Source organism: Mycteria americana, chromosome 26, assembly GCF_035582795.1.
Source record: "Mycteria americana isolate JAX WOST 10 ecotype Jacksonville Zoo and Gardens chromosome 26, USCA_MyAme_1.0, whole genome shotgun sequence".
Classification (NCBI taxonomy): domain Eukaryota; kingdom Metazoa; phylum Chordata; class Aves; order Ciconiiformes; family Ciconiidae; genus Mycteria; species Mycteria americana.
Genome location: NC_134390.1, coordinates 1,110,030 through 1,135,437, shown reverse-complemented (window position 1 = coordinate 1,135,437; position 25,408 = coordinate 1,110,030). Strand labels below are relative to the sequence as shown.

Genomic DNA, 25,408 nt, shown 5'->3' with positions numbered 1-25,408 from the left:
AAAGCAATATATATATATATATAAAGCCAAGAAGGGGGGTGCAGCCTCCCCCCTTCCCCCCAGCCTCCCTGGGGGCTGCTCCCCTCGGGAAAGGGGGGTTCAGCAGGGCCTGGAGCCCCCCCTCCTCCCCAGACAGCCTCCCCCCCCCCCCCCCGATCCCCGTCCCCATCCCAGTCACCTCCAGTCAGGCACTGGGATCTCCTTCCCGCGTCCAGGTGCTGCCCAACCTGCAGCAAGAGGCAGCGGCTGCGAGATTTTGGGGCAAAATCGTGTTATCCCGAGTATACATTGGGGAGAGAAGAGGGGGGAGGAGAGAGAAACAGAGAGAGAAGGTAATTTTAATCCGATATTCCTATTAAAATGCCATCTGCCAGGCGAGGACACCAGCCTGGAATGAAAAGCCTGAGAGCAATAAAGAAAGATAAAAAAGTCCCGGCTGGGACAGGGAGCAGCTCACCTTCCTCAGGGCCCAGCCAGCATTTCCTCACCAAATTAAAAAAAAAAACCAACACCTTTTTCCCCCCTTCCCCATGCTCTGGGAAATAGGAAAAGCAGCACGTACCTTTTCCGGGAGGGGGGAGAAAAGGATGCTCTAAGCTAAAGCATGCCTTCATCCCTCCTGAAATCTGCTTCTTTTTTTTTTTTTTTTTAAATAAATAATAATATAACAAAATCAATACTTCGCCAAAGTAACAGAGGAGCAGAAAGCTGCTCCAAGGCGGGGAAGGAGCACAGAAATATCTGCCCGGCGCACCAACTTTTGGATTATTTACTGTTTATTCCATATGACAAAATAGAAGTTTCATCGCCCTTTCGCAGACGAAACGACAACTAATAAATATACCGCGTACATCACTGGGGGGGGGGGGAGGGGGAATAAAAGAAGTTACTGCAATGGACTGAATTTAGACAGAGATGTACAAATTGGGGTTCGCCTTGGCTTTTTTTTTTTTTTTAATATATATCTTAGCATTTAGCAAATCTACATTAATTACGCAACAAATAAATACACAATAATATGAAGTCCAGAGGCTATTTCTCCCTCCCCCACCTCCCATGCTGCACTTTCCTGCCCGGAGATTTCGGAGAAGCCGCGCAAACCGGTGTCCCCCACCCCCCCACCCCCCCCCCCAAAGTCTATTCATTTCTTTTTATATGCAAATAATAATAAAACGATGCCGTCCGAGTCCCAAGGAAAACACGCAAACACACACCAGGGACCCCCCCGGCTCCTCTCCGGGGTTGGAGAAGTGGATTTTAGGGGTTTCCCAGCCCCAGCGAGGGGTAATATTTTTTTCTTTCCGACTGGAGAGAGCCAAAGCGGAGGCATCAGAGCATCTTTCCTGGGCGATTCCCAGCAAAGCAGATTTTTCCTTCTCCCGTCAGGGCGAGCAGAGGCCGGGACTTCACAAAACTTACTGCGTTTGGGGTTGTTTTTTTCTCCCCCCACCCCCCCATTTTCCTTTTTTCCTCCTTCACCAGCTCTTTTTTCATTTTTCCTATGAATATCGCGATTTTTAGAGCTAGGACGACACGACCCAGCCACCCTGCGGAATTTTTTTTAAGCCTTTTTGGTGTTGGTTGTTTGGTTTTTTTTTTTCTTTTTCCTTGGTGATTTTTTTCCCCCCAAAGAGCGCACAGGTTAGGACACTTAGTAACAACCTAAAGAGCGATACACTAAATTTTTGCAGGAAGCTAACAGCGGGGTTGGTTTGGGGTTGGTTTTCTTTTTTTTTTTTTTTTTTTTTTTTTTGCATACTAATAAGAGCTCTCCTTTGTCTGAGGGATTTGTGAGGGTACGGACCAGAGTCCATCCAGCAGCTCCCACCCTCCCCACCCCAAAATCAAAGTTTCCTCAAGGTAGCTTCCACCAGAAGCGATGGAAAAGAAAGCCAACCAAAAAAAAAAACAAAACCCCAACACCACCACCACCACCAACCAAAAAAAAAAAGCAGGGACACCCCCCCCCCCCATTCTCCTGCAATCCCACCTAAAGAGCCTCTTTGCTTTTCAACTTGGAATCTTTCTTCCACTTCATCCTCCGGTTTTGAAACCAGATTTTGATTTGTCTCTCGTTCAGGCAGAGGTTGTTGGCGATCTCAATGCGCCTCCGCCGGGTCAGGTATCTGTTAAAATGAAATTCTTTCTCTAGTTCCAGAGTTTGGTAGCGGGTGTAGCTGGTTCGGGAGCGTTTCCCATCCGTTTCTGGGGGGGGAATAAAAAAATAAAAAAACAAAACAAAACAAAACAAAAAAAACCAACAAACACCAGGGAAGACACCGCATGAAAAGCCAAAGCAATTCTGGAGGGATTTGAAATTTTGTTTATTATGATGCTTTTTTTTTTTTTTTTTTTAATGATAAAACCCGGTTACACATCTAGAATCTACAGAAGTTTGCTGGGGCTGTTGGGGCACGCAGGGAGCGAAGTAGCTTGAAATCCTTAATTCCCCCAACACCTCCAGCCCCCCAAGTCCCCCCCTTCCTTTCTGCAGCCCGGATCAAACGCATGTAGATGAGCCAGAAGTGAACCTGTTTCCTCTCGGACAATAAGGAAGTGTACAAAGGAGGGAAATATCTTTTCTTGGGGACCTTGTCTCTTTTTTTTTCCCCCTCTTCAACCCTGGGAAGGTGGAGGGGGGAAAAAATAATCTCTCCCCGCTTTCCCTCCACCTTCGCTTCTGGTGTCTTTTTTTTTTTTTTTAAAGCTCGCCCTGAAAGAACATGTGTATTTCAAGTTATTTTTAACCCCCCCTTCCCAAAAAAATGGAATATTGCCTTTTATACACGTTTTGTTTCTATGATCCAATTATGCTGTCATAAATTTGGGCGTATATAGCCTCTAAGCCTTTTAGTGGACAGTTTTACGAGCAATTGATGCCTTAGTCGTAAAATTTACGACCTCAGGTTTTTTATTATTTGCCCCGTATGGCCTATAAAAACCCAAGGCAAAAAAAAAAAAAAAAAAAAAAAAAATCCTGTGAAACAAAAATCAAGAAGTGAAAGTTTTACCATGGCTCATGTGTAGTTTGGTCATCCAGGGGTAAATTTGTGGAGGTTGTTGCTGCTGCAGTTGTGGTCCTCCTTGTTGTGCTGTTTGCACGGGCTCAGCTTTGATTTCACCCGAGCTCTTAGATCTCTCCTCCAGCGTCGTGTTAGCACTCTTCTGACTGTAAATCCCGGGATTTAGGGATGCTTGCTCGTCTCTGGCTAAAGGATGCCCCGAAGAACCCATGACCGTGCAGGAAGGTCGCTCGGGGTTAGCTCGGGGGGTCGCAGACATGTCCAAGCCGCTCAGGGAGGTGGCAGCCCCGGAGGAGGGGAGTGTGATGCTTAGATCCAAGCCACTGTAGCGGTACCTGGGTGACGGAACCTCAGGCACACTTCCATAATTTCCATAACTTTGCATGGCATAGGCAGGAACGGGGGGACTTTGCTTATAAAACGAATTGGCGACGTAAGAACTCATGGCGGAGGAGGGGAGGGAAAAAAAAAATTTAAAAAGGGGGGGAAAAAGAAAATTTGGGGAGGGGGGTTCCCTCTTTTTTCCTTCTTCTTTTTTCCCCTCTTTTTTTCTTCTTTTTTCCCCTCTTTTTTCTTCTTTTTTCCCCTCTTTTTTCTTCTCTTTTCCCCTCTTTTTTCTTCTTTTTTCCCCTCTTTTTTCTTCTTTTTCCCCTCTTTTTTTTCTTCTTTTTTCCCCTCTTTTTTCTTCTTTTTTCCCCTTCTTTCTTCTTTTTTCCCCTCTTTTTTCTTCTTTTCTCCCCTCTTTTTTCTTCTTTTCTCCCCCTCTTTATGTCTTCTTTTTCCCCTCTTTTTCTTCTTTTTTCCCTCTCTTTTCCCCCTCTTTTTTCCTCTTTTTTTCTTCTTTTTCCCCTTTCTTCCCCCTCTTTCTTCTTTTCCCCCTTTTTTCCTCTTTTTTTCTTCTTTCCCCCCCCCTCTTTCCCTCCCCTCTTTTTTCCTTCTTCCCCCCCCCTTTTTTTTTTCCTCTTTTTTTTTTTTTTTTTTTTTTTTTTTGCAACCGCTTTGATTAGGGTGATTTGTGGCCCTTTGAAGTTCAGGGGTGGGGGGGGGTGTGGGGGTGGGGGGTGGGGGGGCGCGTTTTGTTCCTCCTAAAGTCCAGAATTTATAGGTGGGGATTCTTCTTTCTTTTTTTTCCCCCCTCTACGCGCTGCCCAAATATGGGATCTTTAAGTGGCGTCACGTGAAGGCGCCGGCCACTCATCCGTTTGCCGCCCTGACCCCGGGGCGGGTTATTGATGGGCGCCCGCGGAAGCGCGCCGGGGGTGCGCGGGGGAGCGCGGGGGAGCGCGGGCAGCGCGCGCCGCGGGACGGCGAGGCGGCAGCGGCACCTAGTGCTGCTCCGCGGCAGCGCACCGCCGCTCCGCGCCCCCCCGCGCACCGCACCGCCCCCGCGGAGGGGAGGGAGGGAGGGAGGGAGGGAGGGGAAGGAGGGGAAGGGGAAGGGAGGGGGGGGGGGGAGGTTGCGTCCGAGCTGCCTCCGCGCCCCGCTCGGCGATTTGCAAAATTATGATTTTTTTTTTTTTTTTTGGTTTTGTCGGTCCTTTGGGGGGATTCTTGCGCGCATTTTTGCGCGGGCTGGCGTTCTTCCGTCCCCAAAATCGCAGCTGCGCGGGTGCGTGTGGAGGAAAAAAAACCCCACAAAAACCCAACAAAGCGGTTTTTTGGGTTGGTTGTTTTTTTTTTTTTTTGGATTTTTTCTCTCTTTTCGGTGGGTGCAAGCAGGGGGGGCAGCCGGCAGCAGCGCCTTCCCTCCGCATCCTTTTTAATGTCTTTTTTGGTTGTTGTTTTAATTGCACGAAGACCGGCGGGCTGCCTGGAAGGAAGCACATTCCCCGCGTTGTTTTCCGAGGTTTTGGGGAGCGGTGGCGGCCGGGGAAGCTCCTGAGGGTTCTGCAGGGGCTGCTCCTCGCATGGAAGCTCCTCCAATGCGCCAAAGTTTACATTCCTGTTACCTTCCCCCCCACACACAGACACCCCCCCCCCCCCCCTTGTGCAATTTATTGCTGGCAGAAGCCTGGATCTTCCTTGTCTGCTGCTCGCTGGAGAAACCAGCCCCTCTCTTCAAAGGGCATGGCGAAGGGGAAATAAATACCTTCAAAAATCTGAATTTCCAGCCCTCCCTGCTGCTCCGGAGCAGGGTGGGGAGGGGGGGCGGTGGGAGATGGGCAGCTCCGAGCCCCCCCAGCCCGCTGCGGGCTTTGCCTTGCAGACCTGAGCACGTTTTCTTTCTATTCCGTCTCCATTCAGCAGCCGGAGAATGCCTTGAACGCGCCGGGTGTTACATATCGCCTTCCTTCCCTCTATAGGCGCTGCATTATATATGTGTGGTTGTGGATATATGTTTGGGTTTTTGGTTTGTTTGGGGTTTGGTGGGTTGGTTTTTTTTTTTTTTTTTGTCCTTTTTTTGGGGGGGGGAATTCAAACTGGTTTACACCCAGGGAGCCTCCTGCTCCCCGGCCAGGTCGTTACCCTCTTGCAAAACGCTCTTGGCTCCTCTTTCTTGGTGCTGTTTGCTGGTTTTCTTTCGTTTTAAAAGAGATGTTGGGTTTTTTTTTCGTCTTTCCTGCGCCTTGTAAAAATCGCCTGCACATTCCAGGCTGGAGACGAGCAAAGGATGGGCTGAAAAAACCTCCCCAGGCTGCTTTTTTTTTTTTTTTTCCTCTCTCTTCCCTTTTTTTCCTGGTTATGGTCACTTATCATCAAATCCTGGTTGTTTCCTTAAAAAAAAAACACCCAAAACTTGAAGGGGACTAAGCTGCTTCCAGGGAAATATCATCCCTGGCTAAGTGAACAGCCCAGCAGATATTAGAGCAGTGACAAAGAGGCGAGAAAAATGCAGTTTTTTTTTTTTTTTTATCCAGCCTTCGCAATGGGTTCTCCGAGCCTGCGATCCACAGCAGCAGGGTTTGTTTCCCAGCGTTATATCCACAATTTCCGTTCTCCTAAGGATGAGTTTCTGGATAAAAGTGACTCCCCCCCCTCCCTGGAAAGGTTTATTGGGTCGAAATAAGTCGGGGGAGGAGGGGGAGAAGTGGGTCCTTCCGCAGAGCTGGGGGATTCTCAGCTGTGTAGAGCTCAAATTAAATCAAAATAATAAAACAAAGAAGCAGAACCTTTGACCTGGTATTGGACTGAGGAGGGTGCAATAAGAAATATATACTGTTTTGAACTTTGGAAATCCATTTTTAATCATGAAGCGAGAGGTATGGCATAGATTCCTGATGCCACCGAACAATACAGTAACAAGACTAGTTCAAGGAGACAAAGCAAAATGTAATTTTTTTTCCCCCTTTTTTTTTTTTTTTTGGAATACTCTTGAATGAGAGAGGTACGAAGGAGGGAGAAAAAGGAGAGAGGGAGCTGATTTTCAGGAACAACACACAGAAGATCAGTGAACTTTCTAACAGGCTGTTATCAACACGCAAGGTTTCAACTGAAGCTCAGAGGCCATTCTATAAACTTTAAAAATAATATTCAGTTTTTATTAAATACTCAACATAGTCCTCTGGACATGACCTTTATACATGAGAGGGTGTAACACAAGGTTTTTTTTTTTTTTCTTTTTTCCTTTTCTACTGCTATAGAACTCCATTCACTTTATACTGTGGAACATTACAGTGCTAAACATAAATATAAATACAGGTACCACAAACACAGTTAAAAATATTCACACAGAAACTGTCACAGTTTGTAGTATGCAGCGATGAGCCCAGGTATCTGCTTAAATACAAGGAGGATGCTCTTGGAAATGCGATATTTAGGTGGAAGGAGCTTTCTCAGGGAAATCAGATTTTCTTTTTTTTTTTTTTTTCACCAGGGGAAAGAGGAAGAACTGCTCTGGCTGGGGGGGAGGAGAAGCGCCTGGGCACAGTCCGACCCGGCACAGCGGCGGGTGGATGCCCAATTTGGGGGGGGGGGAGGCGGAGGGATGGGGGAGGAAGGGGGGGAGTGTGCGGCTTGAAACAGTCTTATCCCGAGTCAGATAAATAGGCGATGGCTGAGATGTGTGTGCGGGGGGGGGGGGTCACTGGGGAGAGCGGGGGGGTGGACTGTGTAGCGGTGGGGAGGGGGTGTCCACATTTCCACATTAGACCTTATTTTTTTAAATCCTCCCCCCCTTAATTATTATTATTATTATTATTTTTTATTCTTTTTTTTTTTTTTTGACGTAGCCAAACATTCTTCCAGTGATAAATACGGGGGGGTCGGGGGTCGGGGGGGGGTCCTGCCGCCGAGCTGTCACTTTTTCACTCCTTCTGCTTCTCCTCCTCTGTCTCTTCTCGCTTCTCCTCCTTGGCCAAGCTGTCGGCGGCGGCGGCGGCGGCCCCCCCCCCCGCCCCGGAGAGGGTTGAACTCAAATTACTTTCTTTTTTCCATTTCATCCTCCGATTTTGGAACCAGATTTTAATCTGTCGTTCCGTCAAGCAAAGAGCGTTGGCGATTTCGATCCGCCTCCGCCGGGTCAGGTACCGGTTGAAGTGAAATTCCTTCTCCAGCTCCAAGGTTTGATAACGGGAATAAATCTGGCGGCCCCGCCGGCGGTCGGCCCCGTAGCCCACTCCTAGGGATGCCGAGACAAAACAGACTAAAAATCGTCAGCCCGGTAGAACGCGGACGCGGGGAGGGGGGGGGAAAGAAGACCCGCACCCGCGCAACCCCTCCGCCCCCGCGCAACCCCGCGCCCGCCCCGCTCCTCCTCCCCCCCCCCACCCCCGGCGGCAGCGCGGCCGCCTGCCCCCTCCCCAGCACCCCCACCCCCCCCCGGAAAAAAAAAAAACCCTAAATATCTCTATTTTTGGATCAAATCGACCCTGTGCGCGCAGCGTTTTCTCCCGGGTCATTTTCTCCCGGGATGCTGCTCCCCCCCCCCTCCTTCTTTTTCCCACATTATTTCTGCCAATTGGAGGATTTGGGGGAGCGGGGGGGGGGGAATGGGAGCTTCCCCCGGCCCTTCTTGGTGCGGGGAACCCGCCACCGCCGCACTTCCCGCACCCGTCATTAAAACTTATTTTTACCCCGGTAATATTTTGTGCTTAACTCCCGAGCAGAGCTCGCTGCACTTTATTATAGATATTTTACACTCTCGAAGTCTTTTAATTAGAAAGAGCATAACAAGCCATATTTGCTTGCAACAACTTAACAAATAAAAGGCCTGTAGCTGCAACTGTGAAGGAGCTATATTATTGTTTTTATGGGGCCATAAAAAGTCGCTCAGCCTGTTCTGCTAGGGAGAAGGTCGTAAAGATGGTTCAGTTTATTTAATTTATATCTCCGAGCTGTAAAACTTACCACTGTGGGAGTTCATACGCTGCATCCATGGGTATATTTGAATGCTAGTTTTTTGTTCTTGCGAAGTGTTCCTGTTTTGGTCACTGGTAAAATCCTGTGCGATTGATGTCTGTGTATTATGTCCCATAGAATTTTGCCTGCAGCTAGAAAGCATGTCTTTTTCTTGGTAAAAAGCATTAGATCCATAGTCATAAGGTCCTCGGCTGGAGCTAAACACAACATTATCTTGCGGTGAATAAAAAGGAGAAGAATAAATCCGGTTTTGAGCCACGGCTGCTCCATAAGTAGAAAAATGCCTGACAGGGTCATAGGCAGTTGAATTGAGGGCTACGTTGGGAAGCACCTCTTGGCCACTGGTTAGATGGCAGGATAAAGATGGGTTTGTAAAATAGGAATTCATATCGTCCTCTATACCTGGCTGTGTGATTTCTTTAATATTTATTTCTGTCTCCAGTTTGTAGTCTGAACTAGATTGTTATAGGGAAGGCTCTGCTCCAGGACAGACAAAATGACAAAGTCAGCTGACCCGGGGGGAGCCAATGGGGAGGCGGGTGTCAAAAAGGGAAAAAATTGCTTTTGCTTCTGTTGATTCCCTAGTTGAAACTAAGTGGGCATGGAAAGTAAGTCCTGCACCCCCAAAACCCCCCCAGCACCCCCGGGCTGCCGGGGGATGGGGGGGATGCGGCGGGGAGGGGAGCGCTCCCGGAGCCTGGGCTGGGGGTCCTGCCTGGGGAGGCAGCTGGGCTGGAAGGGGGGGGTGGCACAAATTTCTTAAGCCAGGCTTAACTTTTCCTTCCCCCCACTCCCCCACCCCACCCCCCCACCCCCCCTTTTCTGCTCGTGGACACTGGGGTTTGGAAGCACCGTCTGTGTGTCTGTGCATGATGTTGCTTGTGTTGTGTTGTGTTATTTTAAGAAATGTTTGCTTAATATCTTGCAATAAAATAGCTCAGAATCCACAGTAATAAATCTCAGATGTCCACAGAATATTAAGCCATAAATTACCCTCCTTTTTTTTTTTTTTCCCTTCCCCCCCCCCCCCCCTTCTTGTTCTCATGTAGCATTGGTCAATATTATGGAATCAAATGGTTGTGTTCCTGATGAGAAAATATTACATACAGAGAGGGGGGAAAACATGGCGACTTCTGAATTGATAACGTGTTTCAGAGCCTTCCCAAAGTCTGTCTTGGGGAGGAAAAAAAAAAAAAAAAAAGACATCCAGAAAAGCAACACCCAACATTGCAAACTCACGTTAACCTGGAAGTTAGATTTCTCCTCTAGTTTGACATTTCTCCCCTCCAAGGTTTCCCTGCTAATTTTCAATGCTAGAGGATATTTACATTTTCAACAACAACAACTACAACAGCAAAAAAAAAAAAAAAAAAAGAAAGAAAACAGAAAAAAAAGATTTCTATTCGTAATGGAGAGCGATGGGGAGCCTGGGCTGGGGACGCAACCTCGTGTTTGTGTCTGCAGCAATTTATAGTTGCAGATATTTACAACTGATTGGGAAACTTCTACTGCAAATATTTAGTTAGATGAAAGGGGGGATTATATTCTCTCTTCTCTGGGTAGATGGCACCTAGAACTAATTGAAATGAAGACAGCTAATCTAATTTTCATTTCAATCTAGAGCCATAAATTGCCCCTTAAATGTAAAACATACCTGCTGATCTGTAAATATTGCGAGGTATCTTTATCATTCTGGTGGCTTGCTATTTAAAAATTCAATTATGGCAGGGAAACCCTGGCCTCCTCTGTGGGTTTGTTGGTTTGTTGTTTTTGTTGTTTTTTTTTTTTTTTTAAACCTCCATCGTGTCCACGTTTTTATTTTAAATGTGAGGGTGCGGGGGGCTGGGGAGAGGAAGGTTTGTGGGTGCACACTCAAATTCAAAACTGAGAGTATTTGTTTGTCTTGCCCTCAGTCAACAGACTTCATTCCTTCTTTAGCGATGTATCCCTAAAAGATTTTTAGCTGACAAAGAAGGGTTTGGGGGGGGGGTGTATATTTTTTCCCCAGCTATAACAGGAACCCGGATGCCAACGGATTTTATGCTCTTTTTCCTCTGTGTAACAAAGCAAAGTAATCAATGGTAGCAATAAAACCATAAACGAGACTACAACTGAAAAAAAAAAGCTCGTGTATTCATCTTCTATAACGTTAAGGCTTCCCCTGAGTGTCACTAGGGGAAAAAATAAAGTTTCTAACCAAAAAGGAGATCGCTGGCAGTGTGCACCATCTCCTTTTGCATAGGTGCCCTGCACACCCAGCTCCCACCTAAGGCTGCCCAACTTGGAGCCAGCCTGGTGCAGATATAAGACTCATCTACACAGGGAAGCTTTACAGGCGTTTTCCCCCCCAAAAAGCCAACTTCAGTTTCTTTTCGTTTCCCTTTTCTCCCTTTCCCCTTTCGCCAGCCCCTGCCCGGGGATTTCTGGAATGACAGAAAGAGGCGAAAATAAAGAAACTAGGAAAGAAATGCGATTACTGGGGGTAGTGTTATGATTTTATTCTCATTTTTTCCACCTTCTGCTGAGCTGTTAACCGCCCCCCAGCCAGAGGCACTCTCAGCTGGACAGATTTGGAGAGCCAGGGATGTGTTGCAAATATTCTTAGCCATGGGCACAGCTTCCTTGAACCCAAGCCCTTGCAGGGCAGGGTTACTTTGGAAACCACCACTGCCCAGGCAAGCTGCTTCCAGATATTAAATGGTTGCGAAGGTCCCACCAAAGGGACCGGGGGGAGAGATGGAGGAAGGAGGGCTTGGCAGTTCTTGGCGTCTTGTCCTACCTTAGCTATTGCTTACAGCCCGGTGTAATTTGGCGAGTAAATTAAAAGTAGCTATGGCCGGATGGGTTGGACCTTCGCTGGGGCAGATGGACGTGGGGAGCTGCACCTATGGAAGGGCATTTATACCCACGCCAGCCTCGCCAAAGTTTGGAGGAGTTTCTGGAAGGACTCCTTCTGGGGGGTTAATTTTTCTTTTTAATTATTCTTTTTTTTTTTTTTTTTTTTGCTCCCCCCTTCTTTTTTTTTTTTTTTTTTTGTATAGGTGCTCGGGGGCTGTTGTAGCGGAGACCTGTGTGATAACCGTGTGACTAGGAGTCGAGAAAGTTAAGTGTTTTATTACTTCTCTAAACAGAGGGCAAGTCTTAAAAGTCTGGTCGATTTATAGTGAAGAGAAACCAGCTGCCGTAAAAGAAACTTAAAATAGAATCCTCTCCCCACGTTAAAAACCAGGTTTTAGGGGAGAAAAGGGAGAGAAAGAGGAGGGGGTAAAAAAAAAAAAACAGAGCACAACCACCCCAAAAGCTCCTGCAAATACAAATGAGGCATCATTAAAGTATGTTTTACTCATTGCAATCCCTCAGCCTCACGGTTTGAATGCACTGGATATTTTTTTTTTCCCCCCATTGATATTTTCTAGCAGTTTGGGGATTTCTCGAAAGTATTTCATCAAGATATGTCACTACCAAAAAGGTATTTATTTTTTCCCCCATGAAAACATGTAGAGGGAATATGTGGGGCGCTTTCTGGTTAAATTGGTCTGCAAACAATTATGTAAACTCATCAGCAGAAGCAAGAACAGATGTTTTATTAAAAGTGCTACACAGCAGTAGAAATATGTACAAGTCTTCGAGTAGCTCTTTAATAGGAGTTGCTCTTTGTTCCCAGAAAAGAAAAGCACCCATAGAAATCTGAAATAACATTCACCACTCATAAGACATATTCCTTCCCCCCCCCCCCGCTTTTTTTTCTCTCTCCCCCCCACTGATGCTCATACAGAGAGGGGGGGACACACACACATAAAAATAGAAAGAAAAAAAAAAAATGTCGGGAGATTTCCTCCCCCCTCCCAGCTATAATTAGCGAATTGATGAACTGATTTAGGGGAGGGGGAAAAAAAAAAAAAGGCTTTAAAAAAAAAAACCCACGCAATCCCAACACATGTGGTTTCTATCCCTCAGTAATTACTGAAAGGAAACAAATCCAAATCGGTGTCCCCCCCCCCTGTCCCCCCCCAGCCTGCAGATACCGCTACTGGCAGCGAGCTGCTGCCCAGCCCTGGGCTGGGGGGGGGGTTTTGCTCTTTTCTTTCCAGCCACGTTGCCCACTTAGGGCTGAGCCCGGCGTGGGGCAAGACACGGGGCTCCCCCCCCCTCCCCACGCGTGTCGTGGTCGGGGGTTGGGAGGTGCGCGCCCGCTCGGGGCAGGGAGCCACTGCGTGCCCCCCCCCCGCTTAAAAATGACAATTATTCAAGCAGGCTGAGGGGGGTTTTCTATAAACTGCTGCCAAAATGTCTCTTTTTGGGATGCACTAAGGGGGGGGGGCACCCTTAGTCTTATCCCCCCCCCAAATACACACACCTATGCGTGTGTAAGGCCCACGCACACCCACGCACCCCACTGACATCTGCGCGCCCGCGTCTGATTAAATACTCGAAGCTCTTAGAGGTAAATACAAGTGATGCCATTAAAAGCCTTTTTATTTAAACCGATTTCACCTTGTCTCTGGGATCTCTGCTCCCCCCCTCCCCTTCCCCCCCCCCCTTTTTTTTTTAACTTGACATTTATGGCACACGTGAGTCCTAATTATTTATTTGGATCTTTCGCTGGGAATTTATTCCTCCTCTTTACAACAGGGTTTTCCTAGTCAAATATTGCTTTTGCTGTAAATAACGCTTAAAAAAAAAAAAAAAGAAAAGAAGGATGACAATACCCACCCCCACCCCCCCCCAAAAAAAGGGGGGGGCAACAGGGTAAGACCAACAAACTCTGGGAGGTTTATTTGGGGGTTTATTTACCTCTCCCCCCGCCTGAAATGGCTCGCATTGTTTTGGAGCCGTCTCTATTCTCTGTAATTACAACCTCGGAGTCCGAGATCTGGGCAGCTCTTAATTAAAAAAAAAAAAAAAAAAAAAAAAAAAGAGATGAAATCTCTCCTTCCCTTCAACACTTCTATTCAGAGCTTCAGAGACTGTTTAAAGTTTTATTCCGGCGCTGCAGACCCCGCGTTTGGAAGAGGCTGGCCTATTTGGGAGCTTGATTTGCTAATTAAAAGGCATTTTCTGCACCAAGATGCACAAAGCCATAATTAGCGAAAACACCCATTTTCCCCCCATAGCTTTCCAAGAAGAGAGGCTGAAAAAACTTCCCCCACAAGCGCCGTTTCTGCTATTTTTTTTTAAACGCAAACCTCCGCAAACCCCTTTTTTTTTCGCCCTAGGTGGATAAAGAGTATTTACCACCCCGTGCATCGCCCCGAGAGTTGCCCAGACGAGTCATTTCTTTCCTTTTTCCTATTGATTTTTTTTTTTTTTTTTTTTTTTTGCAGCGTGGTGGAGGGAAATGGCCTTAAACGTGTTCTTGTTGCCTTTATTTTATTCTCAGAGTTGCTTTAGGAAAGTGCACCAAAAGTTCAGGGCGACTCCCTTCAAGTTGCAACGCTCAGCGCGAAAAAAGAGATATAATAATAATAATAATAATAATAATAATAATAATAATAATAGGGGGGGAAAATAAAAAAAAAGGTTTTTCTCGCTTGCAAAACCTCTCAGTCGCTGCACACATTTCCAGGGGTAAAAAAAAAAAAAAAAAAGAGAGAATTCTGGCAATTGTCAAAACACATGTCTGCTAACCAGGAAACCGGGAGGTGTGTGGGGAGGAGAAATTAATCTGTTCCTACTTCTGAAATTTATCCCTCTTCTTTCTGCCGAGGCTTGAAAGCGCTTTCTGACACTTTTAAGCGTTTATTTAGATTTTTTTTTTTTTCCCCCCGGCGTTGATATCGCGACGGGAGGAGGCTTTTAATTCTCAAATATTCTTTTTAATAGGAGGGGTGTTGGGGGTGTGTGTGTGTGTGATTTATTTCATTATTTTTCTCCTTCCCAGATTTATTGGCGAATCTCGGCCCAACAAAAGAAGGCAGCACCGAAATCTCCCCGCGGAAACGGGACTTCGCTGGGTCTGAAATTACCAAGTAACCACGTTGCAAAAAGTTAACAGCAGCGAAAAAAACGGGGGGAGAACCCCCCCTCCCCTGCACCACCGCCTCAATGTCATTTAATTTGCCGATTAAACGCACTTCTGAATAAATCGCATCAGCGCTAGGAAAGGGGAACCCCCCCAAAAAAAAGCGAGGGGGAAAAAAAAAATCCCTAATATTTTAGGGGATGTAAAATCGCGGAGTGGTGCTTTGTTTATAGGGAGGTGTCTGGCGGCTGCGAAAACATTCCTGGGCTAAAAGTGGGGAGAAATGGGGTTTTTTAATTCAACCGGATCCAGGAAAACCCCTTTTTGGCCCCAAAAGCGGTGTAAAACCCGCTCGGGTCGCAGGTAGCAACTTTCCCGGGGGAAAAAAATAAAAATAAAATCTGCCTGCCAGCTGTTAATTAATATTTTTTTTTTTTAAATTTGGGTCTCTTCTCATGACGGAGCGGAAATATTCCCTCCAATCCCTAAAATTAAAAGAGGTGAACAAATGACAGTGGCGCTCATGACGTCACAGTCGTCACGGCCAAGCCTTGATGGCGTCAAATTGTAACAGGCGACATTTTGCTGCCCAGGCGTGTATCTAGATGTGTATCTATATGTACACGTATGTGGAGGTGCAATTACTTCTGCGGGGTGTACAGATTAAAAATAAAAAGGAATGGGATGTTATTACGTTCCGCTAGGCTAACTCCGGAGTGAAAAATTGTTGTCATTAACTATAGGCAGTTTTATCCTTTATTCTTTGCAGATATGACGGCAGAAATTTAATCATAGGTGGCGCGGAAAAAAAAAAATAATTCAGGAAACAATAATAGTTGCCTTAATGATGTTTTTTTTTTAAAGGCGATCACTTAGGCAGAATTAAACTATATATTTGGAGACAACCTCTTGAGCACTTTGTTGAATTTATACATTTACATCGTCTTTAATCGAGCAACAATTTAATATTTCAGGATTTGCTTAAATACACTCATATTTTCAGGGGGAAAATACCGTTCCCGAGTTGACATGCCTTATCTATTTTTATGAGTTCACGTACATTGGGATGATTTAAACTCCGGTAACACGGAACGAAAGGAATAATAATAATAATAATAAAAAAACCCCAACCCCAAAACCGCCTCGAATGAGCAGAAAGTGCAAGTGAGGAGTTTCAAATGGCTTCGGAAAACTTGGGGAAGTTTATGGTCGGGGAGGGGGCTGGGGGGGACACACACGCCTCAATGTTAAAGGTGCTAAAACTTCTTTGCAAAGTGATTTTTGTTCTTTTTCTCCTTTTTTTTTTATGGCAGGAGAAGCTCTTGCAGGGCTTTGCACTCTCTGCCAACCGAGCGGGGGGGGGGGGGGTTTCCTCTCCCCTCCCCAGCCCCTGTCTCCCACCCCCCCGTACACCCCCCCACCCCAATTACACACACAGACAGAGGGGGGGAAGAAAGAAGAAAAAAAAAAAAAGGCACCAAATTGCAAAAAATTGCGAGTTTCTGTCACTTGGTGGCAGTATACAAAACAAGTAAACAAAAACGGGCAGAAATTTAAACACTCGGGGGGGGGGGGGGGAAGGGGACGGGGGGGGGCCCACCTGTGGGACAGACCCCCGTCCCCCCGCACCCCTCGGACCCTCTCTGGCGGGTGATTTTAGGGTGGTTTGGTTTTTTTGTTGGGTTTTAGTGGGTTTTTTTAATCTTTTTTTTTTTTTTTTTTTTTTTGCGCCTTGCTCCCAGTCTCTCTCTCCCCCCCCCCCCCCCCCCTTTTTTTTATTTTTCCCCTCTCCGCCCCCCATTGAAACGCGGGGTCTTTAGTCTGGGGACAAAGACTTTTACAGCAAGGTGTGTCCCCATGCGACAAAGGCGACCCGAGCAGCCTGTCCCCTGCAGACTGCGTCCAGACACCCGCAATTTCGGGGATTTCTGCCTTTTATTGTGTTTGTGTCTGGGGACGAAAGGGGGGGGGGGGGGGGAGACGGGGCCGCTTTTTGCCTTCCTCCTCCCCAGCGCCTTCCTCCTCCCCAGCATCTTCCTCCCCCTCCGAGGCTGGAGGTCAGGCCGCCCCCCCCCCCCCCCCCGTAAAAAATCGCCCTCTTCAAATTTTGGGGTGCTTCTGCCCCCCTTTCCTCACTTTTCCTCCCAAATCCCGAGCCCAGACTTCAGCTCCCCGCTGCCACCCAAAACCCGATGGGGAAAGGCCTTATTTTTAAAATGCATTTATTTCCCTTTTTTTAGCCCTGACCTCAAATATTAACACTGAAAATTGCTTTTTTTTTTTTATTTCCTTCCCTTTTTCTCCATTTTTTCCCGGAGAGGGCGAGCTGCAGGGATTAAATCCCCGCCAACAACAGTAACAAGATCTCCAACTATCTCCTCCAAAAATAAAATCCTTGATCCCCCAATGTTACGCATCGTCTCTTCCCAAAGTGTATTTCCCCCTCTATGACTAATTTTTTTATCTCCCCTCGCCTTTTCTTCCCCTCCCTGGGCCGAGCTCCGCAAATTTATCTCTCGACAAATAAAATAAATTAAAAAAAAAAAAAAACAACCAAACCCCTTTGCTGCACAAAGCTCCGGGTAGAAATAGAGCTCCCCCCCCCCCTTCAAAATCCCATTTATTGGGAAAATAACCACAAAATACGGACCCGTATCGCAAATCGAGCTGAGCATCACCCCCTTCACCGCTCGCACCTAACGCCGGTGGCGGTTTCCTATGTGTATATATTTCATATATTCTACATATCCTATATATTATCGTATATTATTTCTGGTGGGTTTGGTTAATTCGTTCCCCAAACCCAAATTCCTTCACATGACGAGTGGGGAAATCGCTTCTTTCTAATAATTTCTTTTGTAGTTACAGGGTTGGGTTGGTTTGTTGTTTTTTGTTTTTTTTTCCAGGCTCTTCCAACACGGCGGGATTTGGCATAAATAAAACACCCACGCGTTCGTGCTCTGTATTTATAGATATTTGCTCAGAAGCCGCGATAAACGCCCACGCGTGGGGCAGGTCGCGTCAAACGGGGCGATGGGGGACGCGAACGCGCTCCAAGAAAAGGGCAATTCCTCTATTTACGTCCTTCAGCCGCGAATAGGCTCGTACTCGGAATAAACCACCCCTATAAATAAATTAGGAAGCATTTGGGACAGCGGAATTCCCATTTTAAAAATTCTCGAGGATCCTGATTCCTTTTTTTTTTTTTTCCCCCTCCACCGACTACATCTGTCGAAGAAAATTATATTATTTCCTGAAAGGCAATAGTAACACGTGGCAATTTTCCTATAATCCCTGATGTTACAGACACAAGCAGCGATTTATTTCCTCTGGTTTAGACCGGGATTAAAAAAAAAAAAAAAAAACACACAACAAAAAAAACACCCAACAAAAAACAACAAACCACATCTCGACGAATATAAATCACTCCGTTATTCCAGCTCTACATCCTAAAAATGTTTCTCAGCCTTGCGACTGTCTGAAGGATGACAATACGTCAAGGGGAAGGAGAAAATCAATATATTTTAAAGTTGTTTGGGGGTTTCCAGGCCTGGCAGAAGGAGGTTTAATGCGGGGCGGCGGCGGGAGCATCCCAGCCCTGATGGGAGCCAGCCCGGGGGGGGGGGGAAGAGGGGGGGGGCAGACGGATTTCAGGCTGAAAACAATCAAAGATGCCATTTCTGTAATCATGTGGTTCCAATAAACACTCATTGTTTGCTCATAAAATGTCTTTACGACCAGCCGCGGTCCGGGCAGAGCCTCCCCACAACGGGATTTTCCCAGCGAACAAAACGAAGGCGAAAAACCCCTCTCTCTTCCCCTCTTTTTTCACACCCGCCCCCCCCGCCCCGTCCCCGAAGCTTCTATTTATTTCATGCTTAGAAAATAAAAATAATAAAAGGGGGAACGGCGTGTTGTCTCGAAGGCAACGAGCTGCAGAACCCGGGATAAAAAAATCCCTTTGGAAGGGGAAGGGGAAGGCAGCGCCGGGTTTTGTTCGGCCGATAATTCCCCAAGGCAGGCGCAGGATTTCCCAGATTTCTCAAAAGAAAAGAGAAGCCAACTTTGGAAACTTGGCTTTTTTTTTTTTTTTTTGTTTACCCCCCCCCATATCTTTTTTTGGTTTTTTTTTTTCCCCTAATTAAATTTAAGACACACACACACACACCCCCGAAACCACCCCGGAGCTTCACCAACCGCTTTCGCTAATTAACCTCTGCCAGCGCGCGCTGGAAATTAAAATAAGAGGAGGCCATTTTTAGTTAAAAACCACCAGAAAACAACAACAACGAGCAAAAAAAAAAAAAAAAAGCAGCGAGGCAGAAAGTGAGGACCCCCCCCCGCCTCCAGCTCCCCCCTTTCCTCCCCAATCCCCCCCCGCAGACGGCCCCGCTGGCCACACACTGGGGAACCCCCAAAATCGCTTATAATAAGCCAGAAAATTGCCATCGCCTCTGCCACCCCTCCCCCACAGGGTTTATTTAATGTCCGCCCCTATATATGTATACATCCAGCCCTATACGTGCACAGGCTGGCATCACCAGCAGCAAATCTCTGCTCATACACGCGCGCATTGTTATTATTATTCTTAATAATTTTTTTTTAAAGCACGGAGGATCGATCGAGAAAGGAAAAGAAATACAACGTCGAGAGGAAATGAAGGCACTGCATTATATATATATATATATATATATCGCTTTACACGGCACCGGTATATACAGGGAGATAGATAAGATTAGATGATGGATGGGGAGGTGGGGAGGTAGGTGGATGGGTAGGTAGATGGGGAGGTTAGCAGGGGAAGGGTCACGCTTTAAATCTCACCCGTTAAACCTGAATTAAAGTTGCTGGAGGAAAGGAAAAAGAACAAAAAAAAGAAAAAAAAAAAGAAAGCAAAAAATAAAACTAAGGGAAAGGGGAGGGACTTGCATGCAAATAAAATATAAAAGCCAACACCGCGTTAACCACTTCGCGGGAAAACGAAAGTTGTTATTATTTTTTACGACACGGAGCTTGTTTCACTGGCTCCTTTGCAAGGGGGGGAAATTCCATAAAACTCCGTAAAACTCCATCAAATTCCACAGAACTCCATCAAATTCCATAAAACTCCATCAAACTCCATATAAATTCCATAAAATTCACCGAAAGCCCCTTTTCCCGGAGAACTTTACACCCGCCCGGTTGCAAAAAAGCGAATAAAAGGAGAAGCCCTTGGGATGCAAAGAGTTGATTGTTAATCACCTCGCGCTTAATATTAATTATTGCCGCGGGAGCGGACCGCGCAGCCCCGCGGAAGAGGCGCAGGCCGCGGCCCGGGGGGGGGTGTAGGGGTGGGAAGGGCGGATGGGGGGGTGGGGGTGGGGGGTGGGGGGGGGTGGGCGTGCTAGGCCGGGCCTTGCGCACACAATTAAGAGCGCAGCTCATTAAATATGGCACGAGCAGCAGCCTTGGACGCCCCACCCGGGCTGCGCCGGGCCGGCCCCTCCGCGCATGCGCTTCCCCCCCTTATTTATTTTTTTTTATAATTTTTTTTTTATTTTTTGGGGGGAAGGAAAAGTTAGGACGATTCATTTTTCCATCTCCACAGATTTTTTTTTTTTTTTTTCCTTCCTCCCCTCTCCATCCAACACCCCCCCCACCCCCCCCTCCCCACCCCCGGGCGCCCCCCGACCTCCCCGCACCCCGAATATGACATCAGCAACAGCAAATCCTTTTTTTTTTTTTTTTTTTTTTTTTGTCTTTTCCCCTTTCCCCCCCCCTCCCGCGAATTAACCGCATTTCTGCCGCCCCGCAGCAGCTTTCCCTCATATCCAAGCTACACCCCTCGCTCGCACAACGATGCATCATTATCCTTAACACCCGGGCTATGGATCATTAGTTACACATTTTAACCAATAAGGGAACACTTACCAGAGGCTCCTGTCTCCCCCTCTCCCTCTCTCTCACTCTCTCTCTCTTTTTTCTCTGTCTCTCCCTCTTTCTGATCCACTGACGCTGCAGCTCAGCTCCACAGAAACATTAAAAAAAAAAAAAAAAAAAAAAAAAAAGAAGAAGAAAAAAAAAGGGGGGAAGAAAAAAAAAAAAGATGGCAACAAAAGCAAAACAGTTCTTCTCTGGTTGGGGCAAGGGATGGGGGAAGCTGAAGGAGGAATCTGTCTCTCTCTGGGGTTGTTGGGTTTTTTTTCTTTTTTTTTTTTTGGGCTTAAAAAAAGGAAAAAAAAAAAAAAAAAAGGTATTTACAACTGCTTGTGCCCCCTCATCATCGCATCCTGCAAAGGAAATGCATTGCGTTTTGCCCCTAGGGGTGGGGAAGAGGAGGCGGCAACCAGACGCAGCAGTAAACTCATTAATGCCAAAATGCCCAAAGCAACCAAGAATTCCAACCCCAAGGAGACGGGGAGGGGGGGGACGGGGGGGGTAAAAAAAAAAAAAAAAAATCTCGATTTTTTTTTTTTTCAGCCAAAAAAAAAAAAAATCATCCTCCTCCTCCTCCCGCTAATAATTAAGGGGGGGAAAAAAAATACCATCCTACCCCTGGCACTGCTTGGACTGTTAAAGGAAAGACTACTGCGAAAGAGTCATAAGAGAAACCACAATAAAAAGTTCACGTTCATGGATGGAGTCCACATGACTTCCTGTGGCCAATCCAACTTGTGATTCAGTCGTAAACTTTTATTGCTCAGCTGTAAATTTTCTGCAAACAACCAGGAATGCGTTGCATTTTTTTGTGACGAGTGCAAATGCTCGCGTCTGTCGCCATGTTTATACAATTCTGCTTTAATATTAGGGTGGGTTTTTTTTTTTTTAATTCCCCTACGCCCCCCCCCCGCCCCCTCTTTTTCACTGTTCCCCCTTTTTTCTCTTTTAAGCGACGGCGGTAATAGGGAGGGTGGATTTTTTTTTTTTTGGTCATTTTTTCTTTTTCTTTTAAAGATCGATTCGGTTTAATTTGATGATTATTAGCTGCTCGGGTTAATTCTCAGCATTTTGCCTTTAGCGCTGAGCGTTATTAGTCCCCGCGTTGTTAATTAATTGGGGGGGGGGGGGATCGGAAAACATCGAGGAAGAGAGGCAGTGGAGGTAAAAATGAAGCACACCGGGTTTGAAAAATAAATATTTGAAATGCTGAGGGCATGTTAATTTTAAAAACATTTAATTCACCACCAAGGGCAATATGCTGGAGGGAAAAATAGGGGAAAAATGACCATTTCTGAGCGCCCCGCGTTGCCCCGCCAGCCCAGCTCTGCTCAGGGTGTGTCCGCTGCAAATGGAACCTTCCCAGGGCAAAAAATGTCCCTCCCCACCTTTCCCCCCCCAAAAAAAACCCTCCCCACTCCCCCCCCGCCCCGCTCCCTCCCTGCGCACCCCGCAAGGCCCCGGCTGCCGGGCCCAGCCCCGGGGGGGGCACCTGGAACTGCCCAAATTACACCCCAAACTTCAGCCAAAGGCGCGGTATTGACCCAGAAACTCTTCCATCCCCTTTACTAAATCCCCTAACCCCCCCGCCCCACTTTCCGATTTGCTACACCCACGTTTTATAAGCACTTAAATGTATTTTTTTTTTCCCTATGCTATTTTTCCTCCAGCGAGCCCCCCAGCCTTTTGTTTTACTACGCCAGGGTGTCGGGGATGCGATGCTGGAGAAAAGGCGGAATTATTATTTAATTTTTTTTTTTTTTAGCCCTTTGATTTCTTTTTTTTTTTTTTTTTTTTTTTCCCCCAAGCCGGGGGGGGGCCGTGTAAAAGGGCTGGGAAATATGGATTGGGAAGGGGAGCGACATTTTTCCACCGTGTAGAGGCCTGCTTCGGAGGCACCAGGCGAACCACAACTGGTGTAAAATAGGCGACCGCAAAGCCCAGCCTGCTCAGATGGGCTCCTCCACGTTAAACCCTGCCAGGAGCCGCCTTTCTGCTCCTCTTTTCCTGATGGAAAGAGGGAAATAGATCTTTTTTTTCCCACCCACCCCCCCCCCCCCCCAACCCCAAAGTTCAGCTCCCAGGGCCGTGCGCTCCCCACAGCCAGAAAAATTAGGAAGATAAAATATTTTGCCGCAATTCTTCCTGCCCATTTCCTTCCGCACATTTCCAGGCACAGCACCATTATTATTATTATTTTTTCCCCAGGTATTTCCGCGCCTTAATTTAATTTTAATTGAGGAAAATAAAAGAAGGAGGGGGGTGGAGGGGAGGGGGGGGGTCTCACTCCCTGCCTCTTGAATTTATTTATTTTTTCTCCCCCTGGCTGGATGCGTGTCTGTCTGCCCAAACAACACAAAGGTTGTAATACAACCGGATGGAAGGGAAATTACTTTATTCACTTTACAAACCACCAATAAATTTTATAACAGGTAGTTAAAAGTTACGAGGGGGGAAACTACGACCACAACAGCTTCCCGAGCACAATGGAGATCCCATCTTCCAGCGAGCAGACGAGATCATAAATTCCATAATGTGAAGAGGAAATTTTGATCCTGGCAGGCAGAAAGTAACCTGGGCGCACATTTGCTGAGGATTTGGGACGATCGTTTCCCTCCTTCCATCAGCCCCTCTCTATAAAACCGCCTCCCCTCTCCCAATAGAAGCGAGGATTTTTTTTTTTGGGGGGGGGGGGTAAAAATGCGGTGAATTTGAGGTGGGGGTAAGTCTGGGAGGCCAAAATAGGATGAGCTAAATATACATATATATATAAAAAAGGGGGAGAATTGCCTTTTTTTTTTTTTCCCCCAAAACCTAGCTCACAAAGTTTCCCCCCCCTCCGCCCCCGCGCATCTTCCTCCCCTCCCGCCTTCCTCCCCTCCATCCGCGCAAAAAAAAAAATTTAACGCCCGAGAAATTCGTTGTCTCTCAAATATAATCCGTGCCCATTTCGGGGTATAAAATCTAAACGAATTTTTTCGCCTAATGGCTGCATTATGGCACGGCGGCGGCTGTGATTAGAATAATAAATTAAGGGAAAATAAGCAATATGCTCAAACTCAGCTTTTCGAGGAATTATATTTTTCACAAATCACAAATGGAGATCCGAAGGAAATTTGATTGGCTAATAAAAAGCCTGGAATAGGACGATATTTCTTACTTCAGGCGGGTAGATGAGTCTAATTTCAGTAATACCGAAGCTATGATCATTTCTGAATAAGCCACTTTGTGGAGAGCGAATCTTCCTTCAAATTACTTTCCCCCATAAAATGGTCTCTTCTCTTTTTCTCCTGAAATGATGGAGTGATTACAGGAATAACTGGATGTCATCTGAAGATGCGACTCTCTCGTGTTGACTACAGAACATAAACATTTACCCCAAAACTAACTGCTGCGGCTGTAGTTTCAATAATTTAACTCCAGACCCTTTTGATAGATAAATGTCACGCTGTAGTATTCGTTCGGGTAAAACTACTTAGATTTGTGCATTTAAATATGATGGATAGAGTGCGGATGCAGCTTCTTTTTTGATTATTATTATTATTTTTAAACACTTTGGTAAGTTCTCCCTCGCCTTCCCCCCTCGTTGGGAGGATATTTTCTATGCAAAGCCTTTATCGCGAATTGTTTTTTCTTTTTTTCTAAAGTAAAAGAACGGAAAATATTTCCTTTTCACTGGTTTCTGCGGATTTTTTCACGGCTGGAGTGAATGAGCGACACGTCCACCCTATGATAGCAAACGAGAGGGAAGAAAAAAAAAAAAAAATCCCTTTTTGGATAAATATCCCCCAAGAAAAAAAAGCTCCGTTCGAATAAACCACTCTCTTTTATGACTAATAAAACTGCTTACCTTCCCTGCCTGCCCTCGACATGGAAAAGTCTAGAATAAACCTTATTGGTGGTTTTTATGGATTTCTTGGGAGATTAACGCCGGTTAACGGGGACCTTACCGGCTCCGCAGCGGGGGGAAATCTGCCTGTATCGGTATTTTGTGCAATTCGCGAGTGGGCACCCACGGGTGCTGCACACCCCCCTCGCACACGCAGCCGCTCAGCCCCATCCCCGGGCAGGATCCGACCCCGCTGATGCCATTTTGGGGGCATTTCTCCCCCCCAGCCCCATTTCACCCCGGCATTGCAGGGGGGGGGCGACCCGCCCTGCAAATATAGGGGCAAAAAGAGGCGAAGAAGTGGGTGTGGGTGCACCCACCCGAGTTTTTCTGCGCGCCGCACAACTTCGCTATTTCTCCTCTTTTTTTTTTTTTTTGCCTTTTTTTTTTTGCTTTTTTTTTTCTCCCCCCCCAGCCCTCCTGGGCAGAATCCAGCAATTTCAAGCCCTGAGGCATTTAAATCCTTTAAGCTTGGTGGGTTTTGGGTTAAGAATGTCTGAAGCCCACAGAGGAGCCTCCAGACATAGCTCAGCGCATCAGGCTGCGAGTGAGGAGCCTTGTGCTTCCTTATCTACAATATCTGGGTAAACATCCCGTCTATTTCTGCATCCCTGGGCTCTAGATGATGTAGTCCATTTATCAGCAGGGAGGGGGGGGGACGACCAAAAAAAAAAAAAATATATATATATAGACCCGGTTTTACAGATCAATAGGCTTCGTTCAACGAAAGGAGGCTGGTGGTTAGAGAAATAATTAGAAAGTTCGTCTCTTATCCGAGAAGTAAGAGAGAGACCTGAAGGCGTTGTCGCCAGGTTTTGCTGTAAAGAAAATAAAGGGGAATAAAAGGGAATAAAAGGGAATAAAAGAGAATAAAAGAGAATAAAAGAGAATAAAAGGGAATAAAACAGAATAAAACAGAATAAAACAGAAAAAGACAATTAATAATAATAATAATATTAATAATAATAATAATAGTAGTAGTAGTAGTAGCAGTGGTAGTAGAATAAAGGGCTGTGTGAGGTTAGGGGTGGTGTCCATGGGAGGAAGGTATGAATTTGGGGGGGAAGAGTCGAAGGGACTTTGCGCCTGGGGGAAAACAAATATAAATAAATAAACTGCTTTCTTGCCAACTTCCTTTTTTGGGGTCTTTCGCCCCCTTTTCCCCCGGGGAACCGTCTTGCCGGAGGGTCCCGAGCCCGGCCGGTGCCCAGACCGGCCCCGTGGGGTTGGGGGGGGGGGGTCTTCGTGCACACCTCCCAGTCTCCCCAGTCTCCCCAGTCTCCCAACCTCTCGCCAACCATCGCTTGCCAGCACCGGCTC

General features: G+C 46.6%; 2 protein-coding genes across 3 annotated transcripts; both read right to left on the bottom strand.

Annotated features, from left to right (window-relative positions):
• Positions 1 to 1,990: 1,990 nt before the first annotated feature.
• On the bottom strand, positions 1,991 to 3,468 carry HOXC5 (homeobox C5). Its single transcript, XM_075525631.1, has 2 exons — positions 3,012 to 3,468; positions 1,991 to 2,205 (listed from the first exon to the last, which is right to left on the bottom strand). Exons 1-2 carry the CDS (start codon positions 3,466 to 3,468, stop codon positions 1,991 to 1,993), a joined length of 672 nt encoding a protein of 223 aa, XP_075381746.1.
• A 3,799-nt stretch (positions 3,469 to 7,267) lies between these two features.
• On the bottom strand, positions 7,268 to 20,203 carry HOXC6 (homeobox C6). Of its 2 annotated transcripts, XM_075525544.1 has the most exons (3): positions 20,194 to 20,203; positions 8,310 to 8,534; positions 7,268 to 7,581 (listed from the first exon to the last, which is right to left on the bottom strand). In XM_075525544.1, exons 2-3 carry the CDS (start codon positions 8,461 to 8,463, stop codon positions 7,268 to 7,270), a joined length of 468 nt encoding a protein of 155 aa, XP_075381659.1. In that variant the 5' UTR covers positions 8,464 to 8,534; positions 20,194 to 20,203. The 2 variants fall into 2 exon arrangements, with proteins under 2 accessions (XP_075381659.1, XP_075381657.1); XM_075525542.1 differs by lacking the exon at positions 20,194 to 20,203 and having other exon boundaries at positions 8,310 to 8,771.
• Positions 20,204 to 25,408: the final 5,205 nt, after the last annotated feature.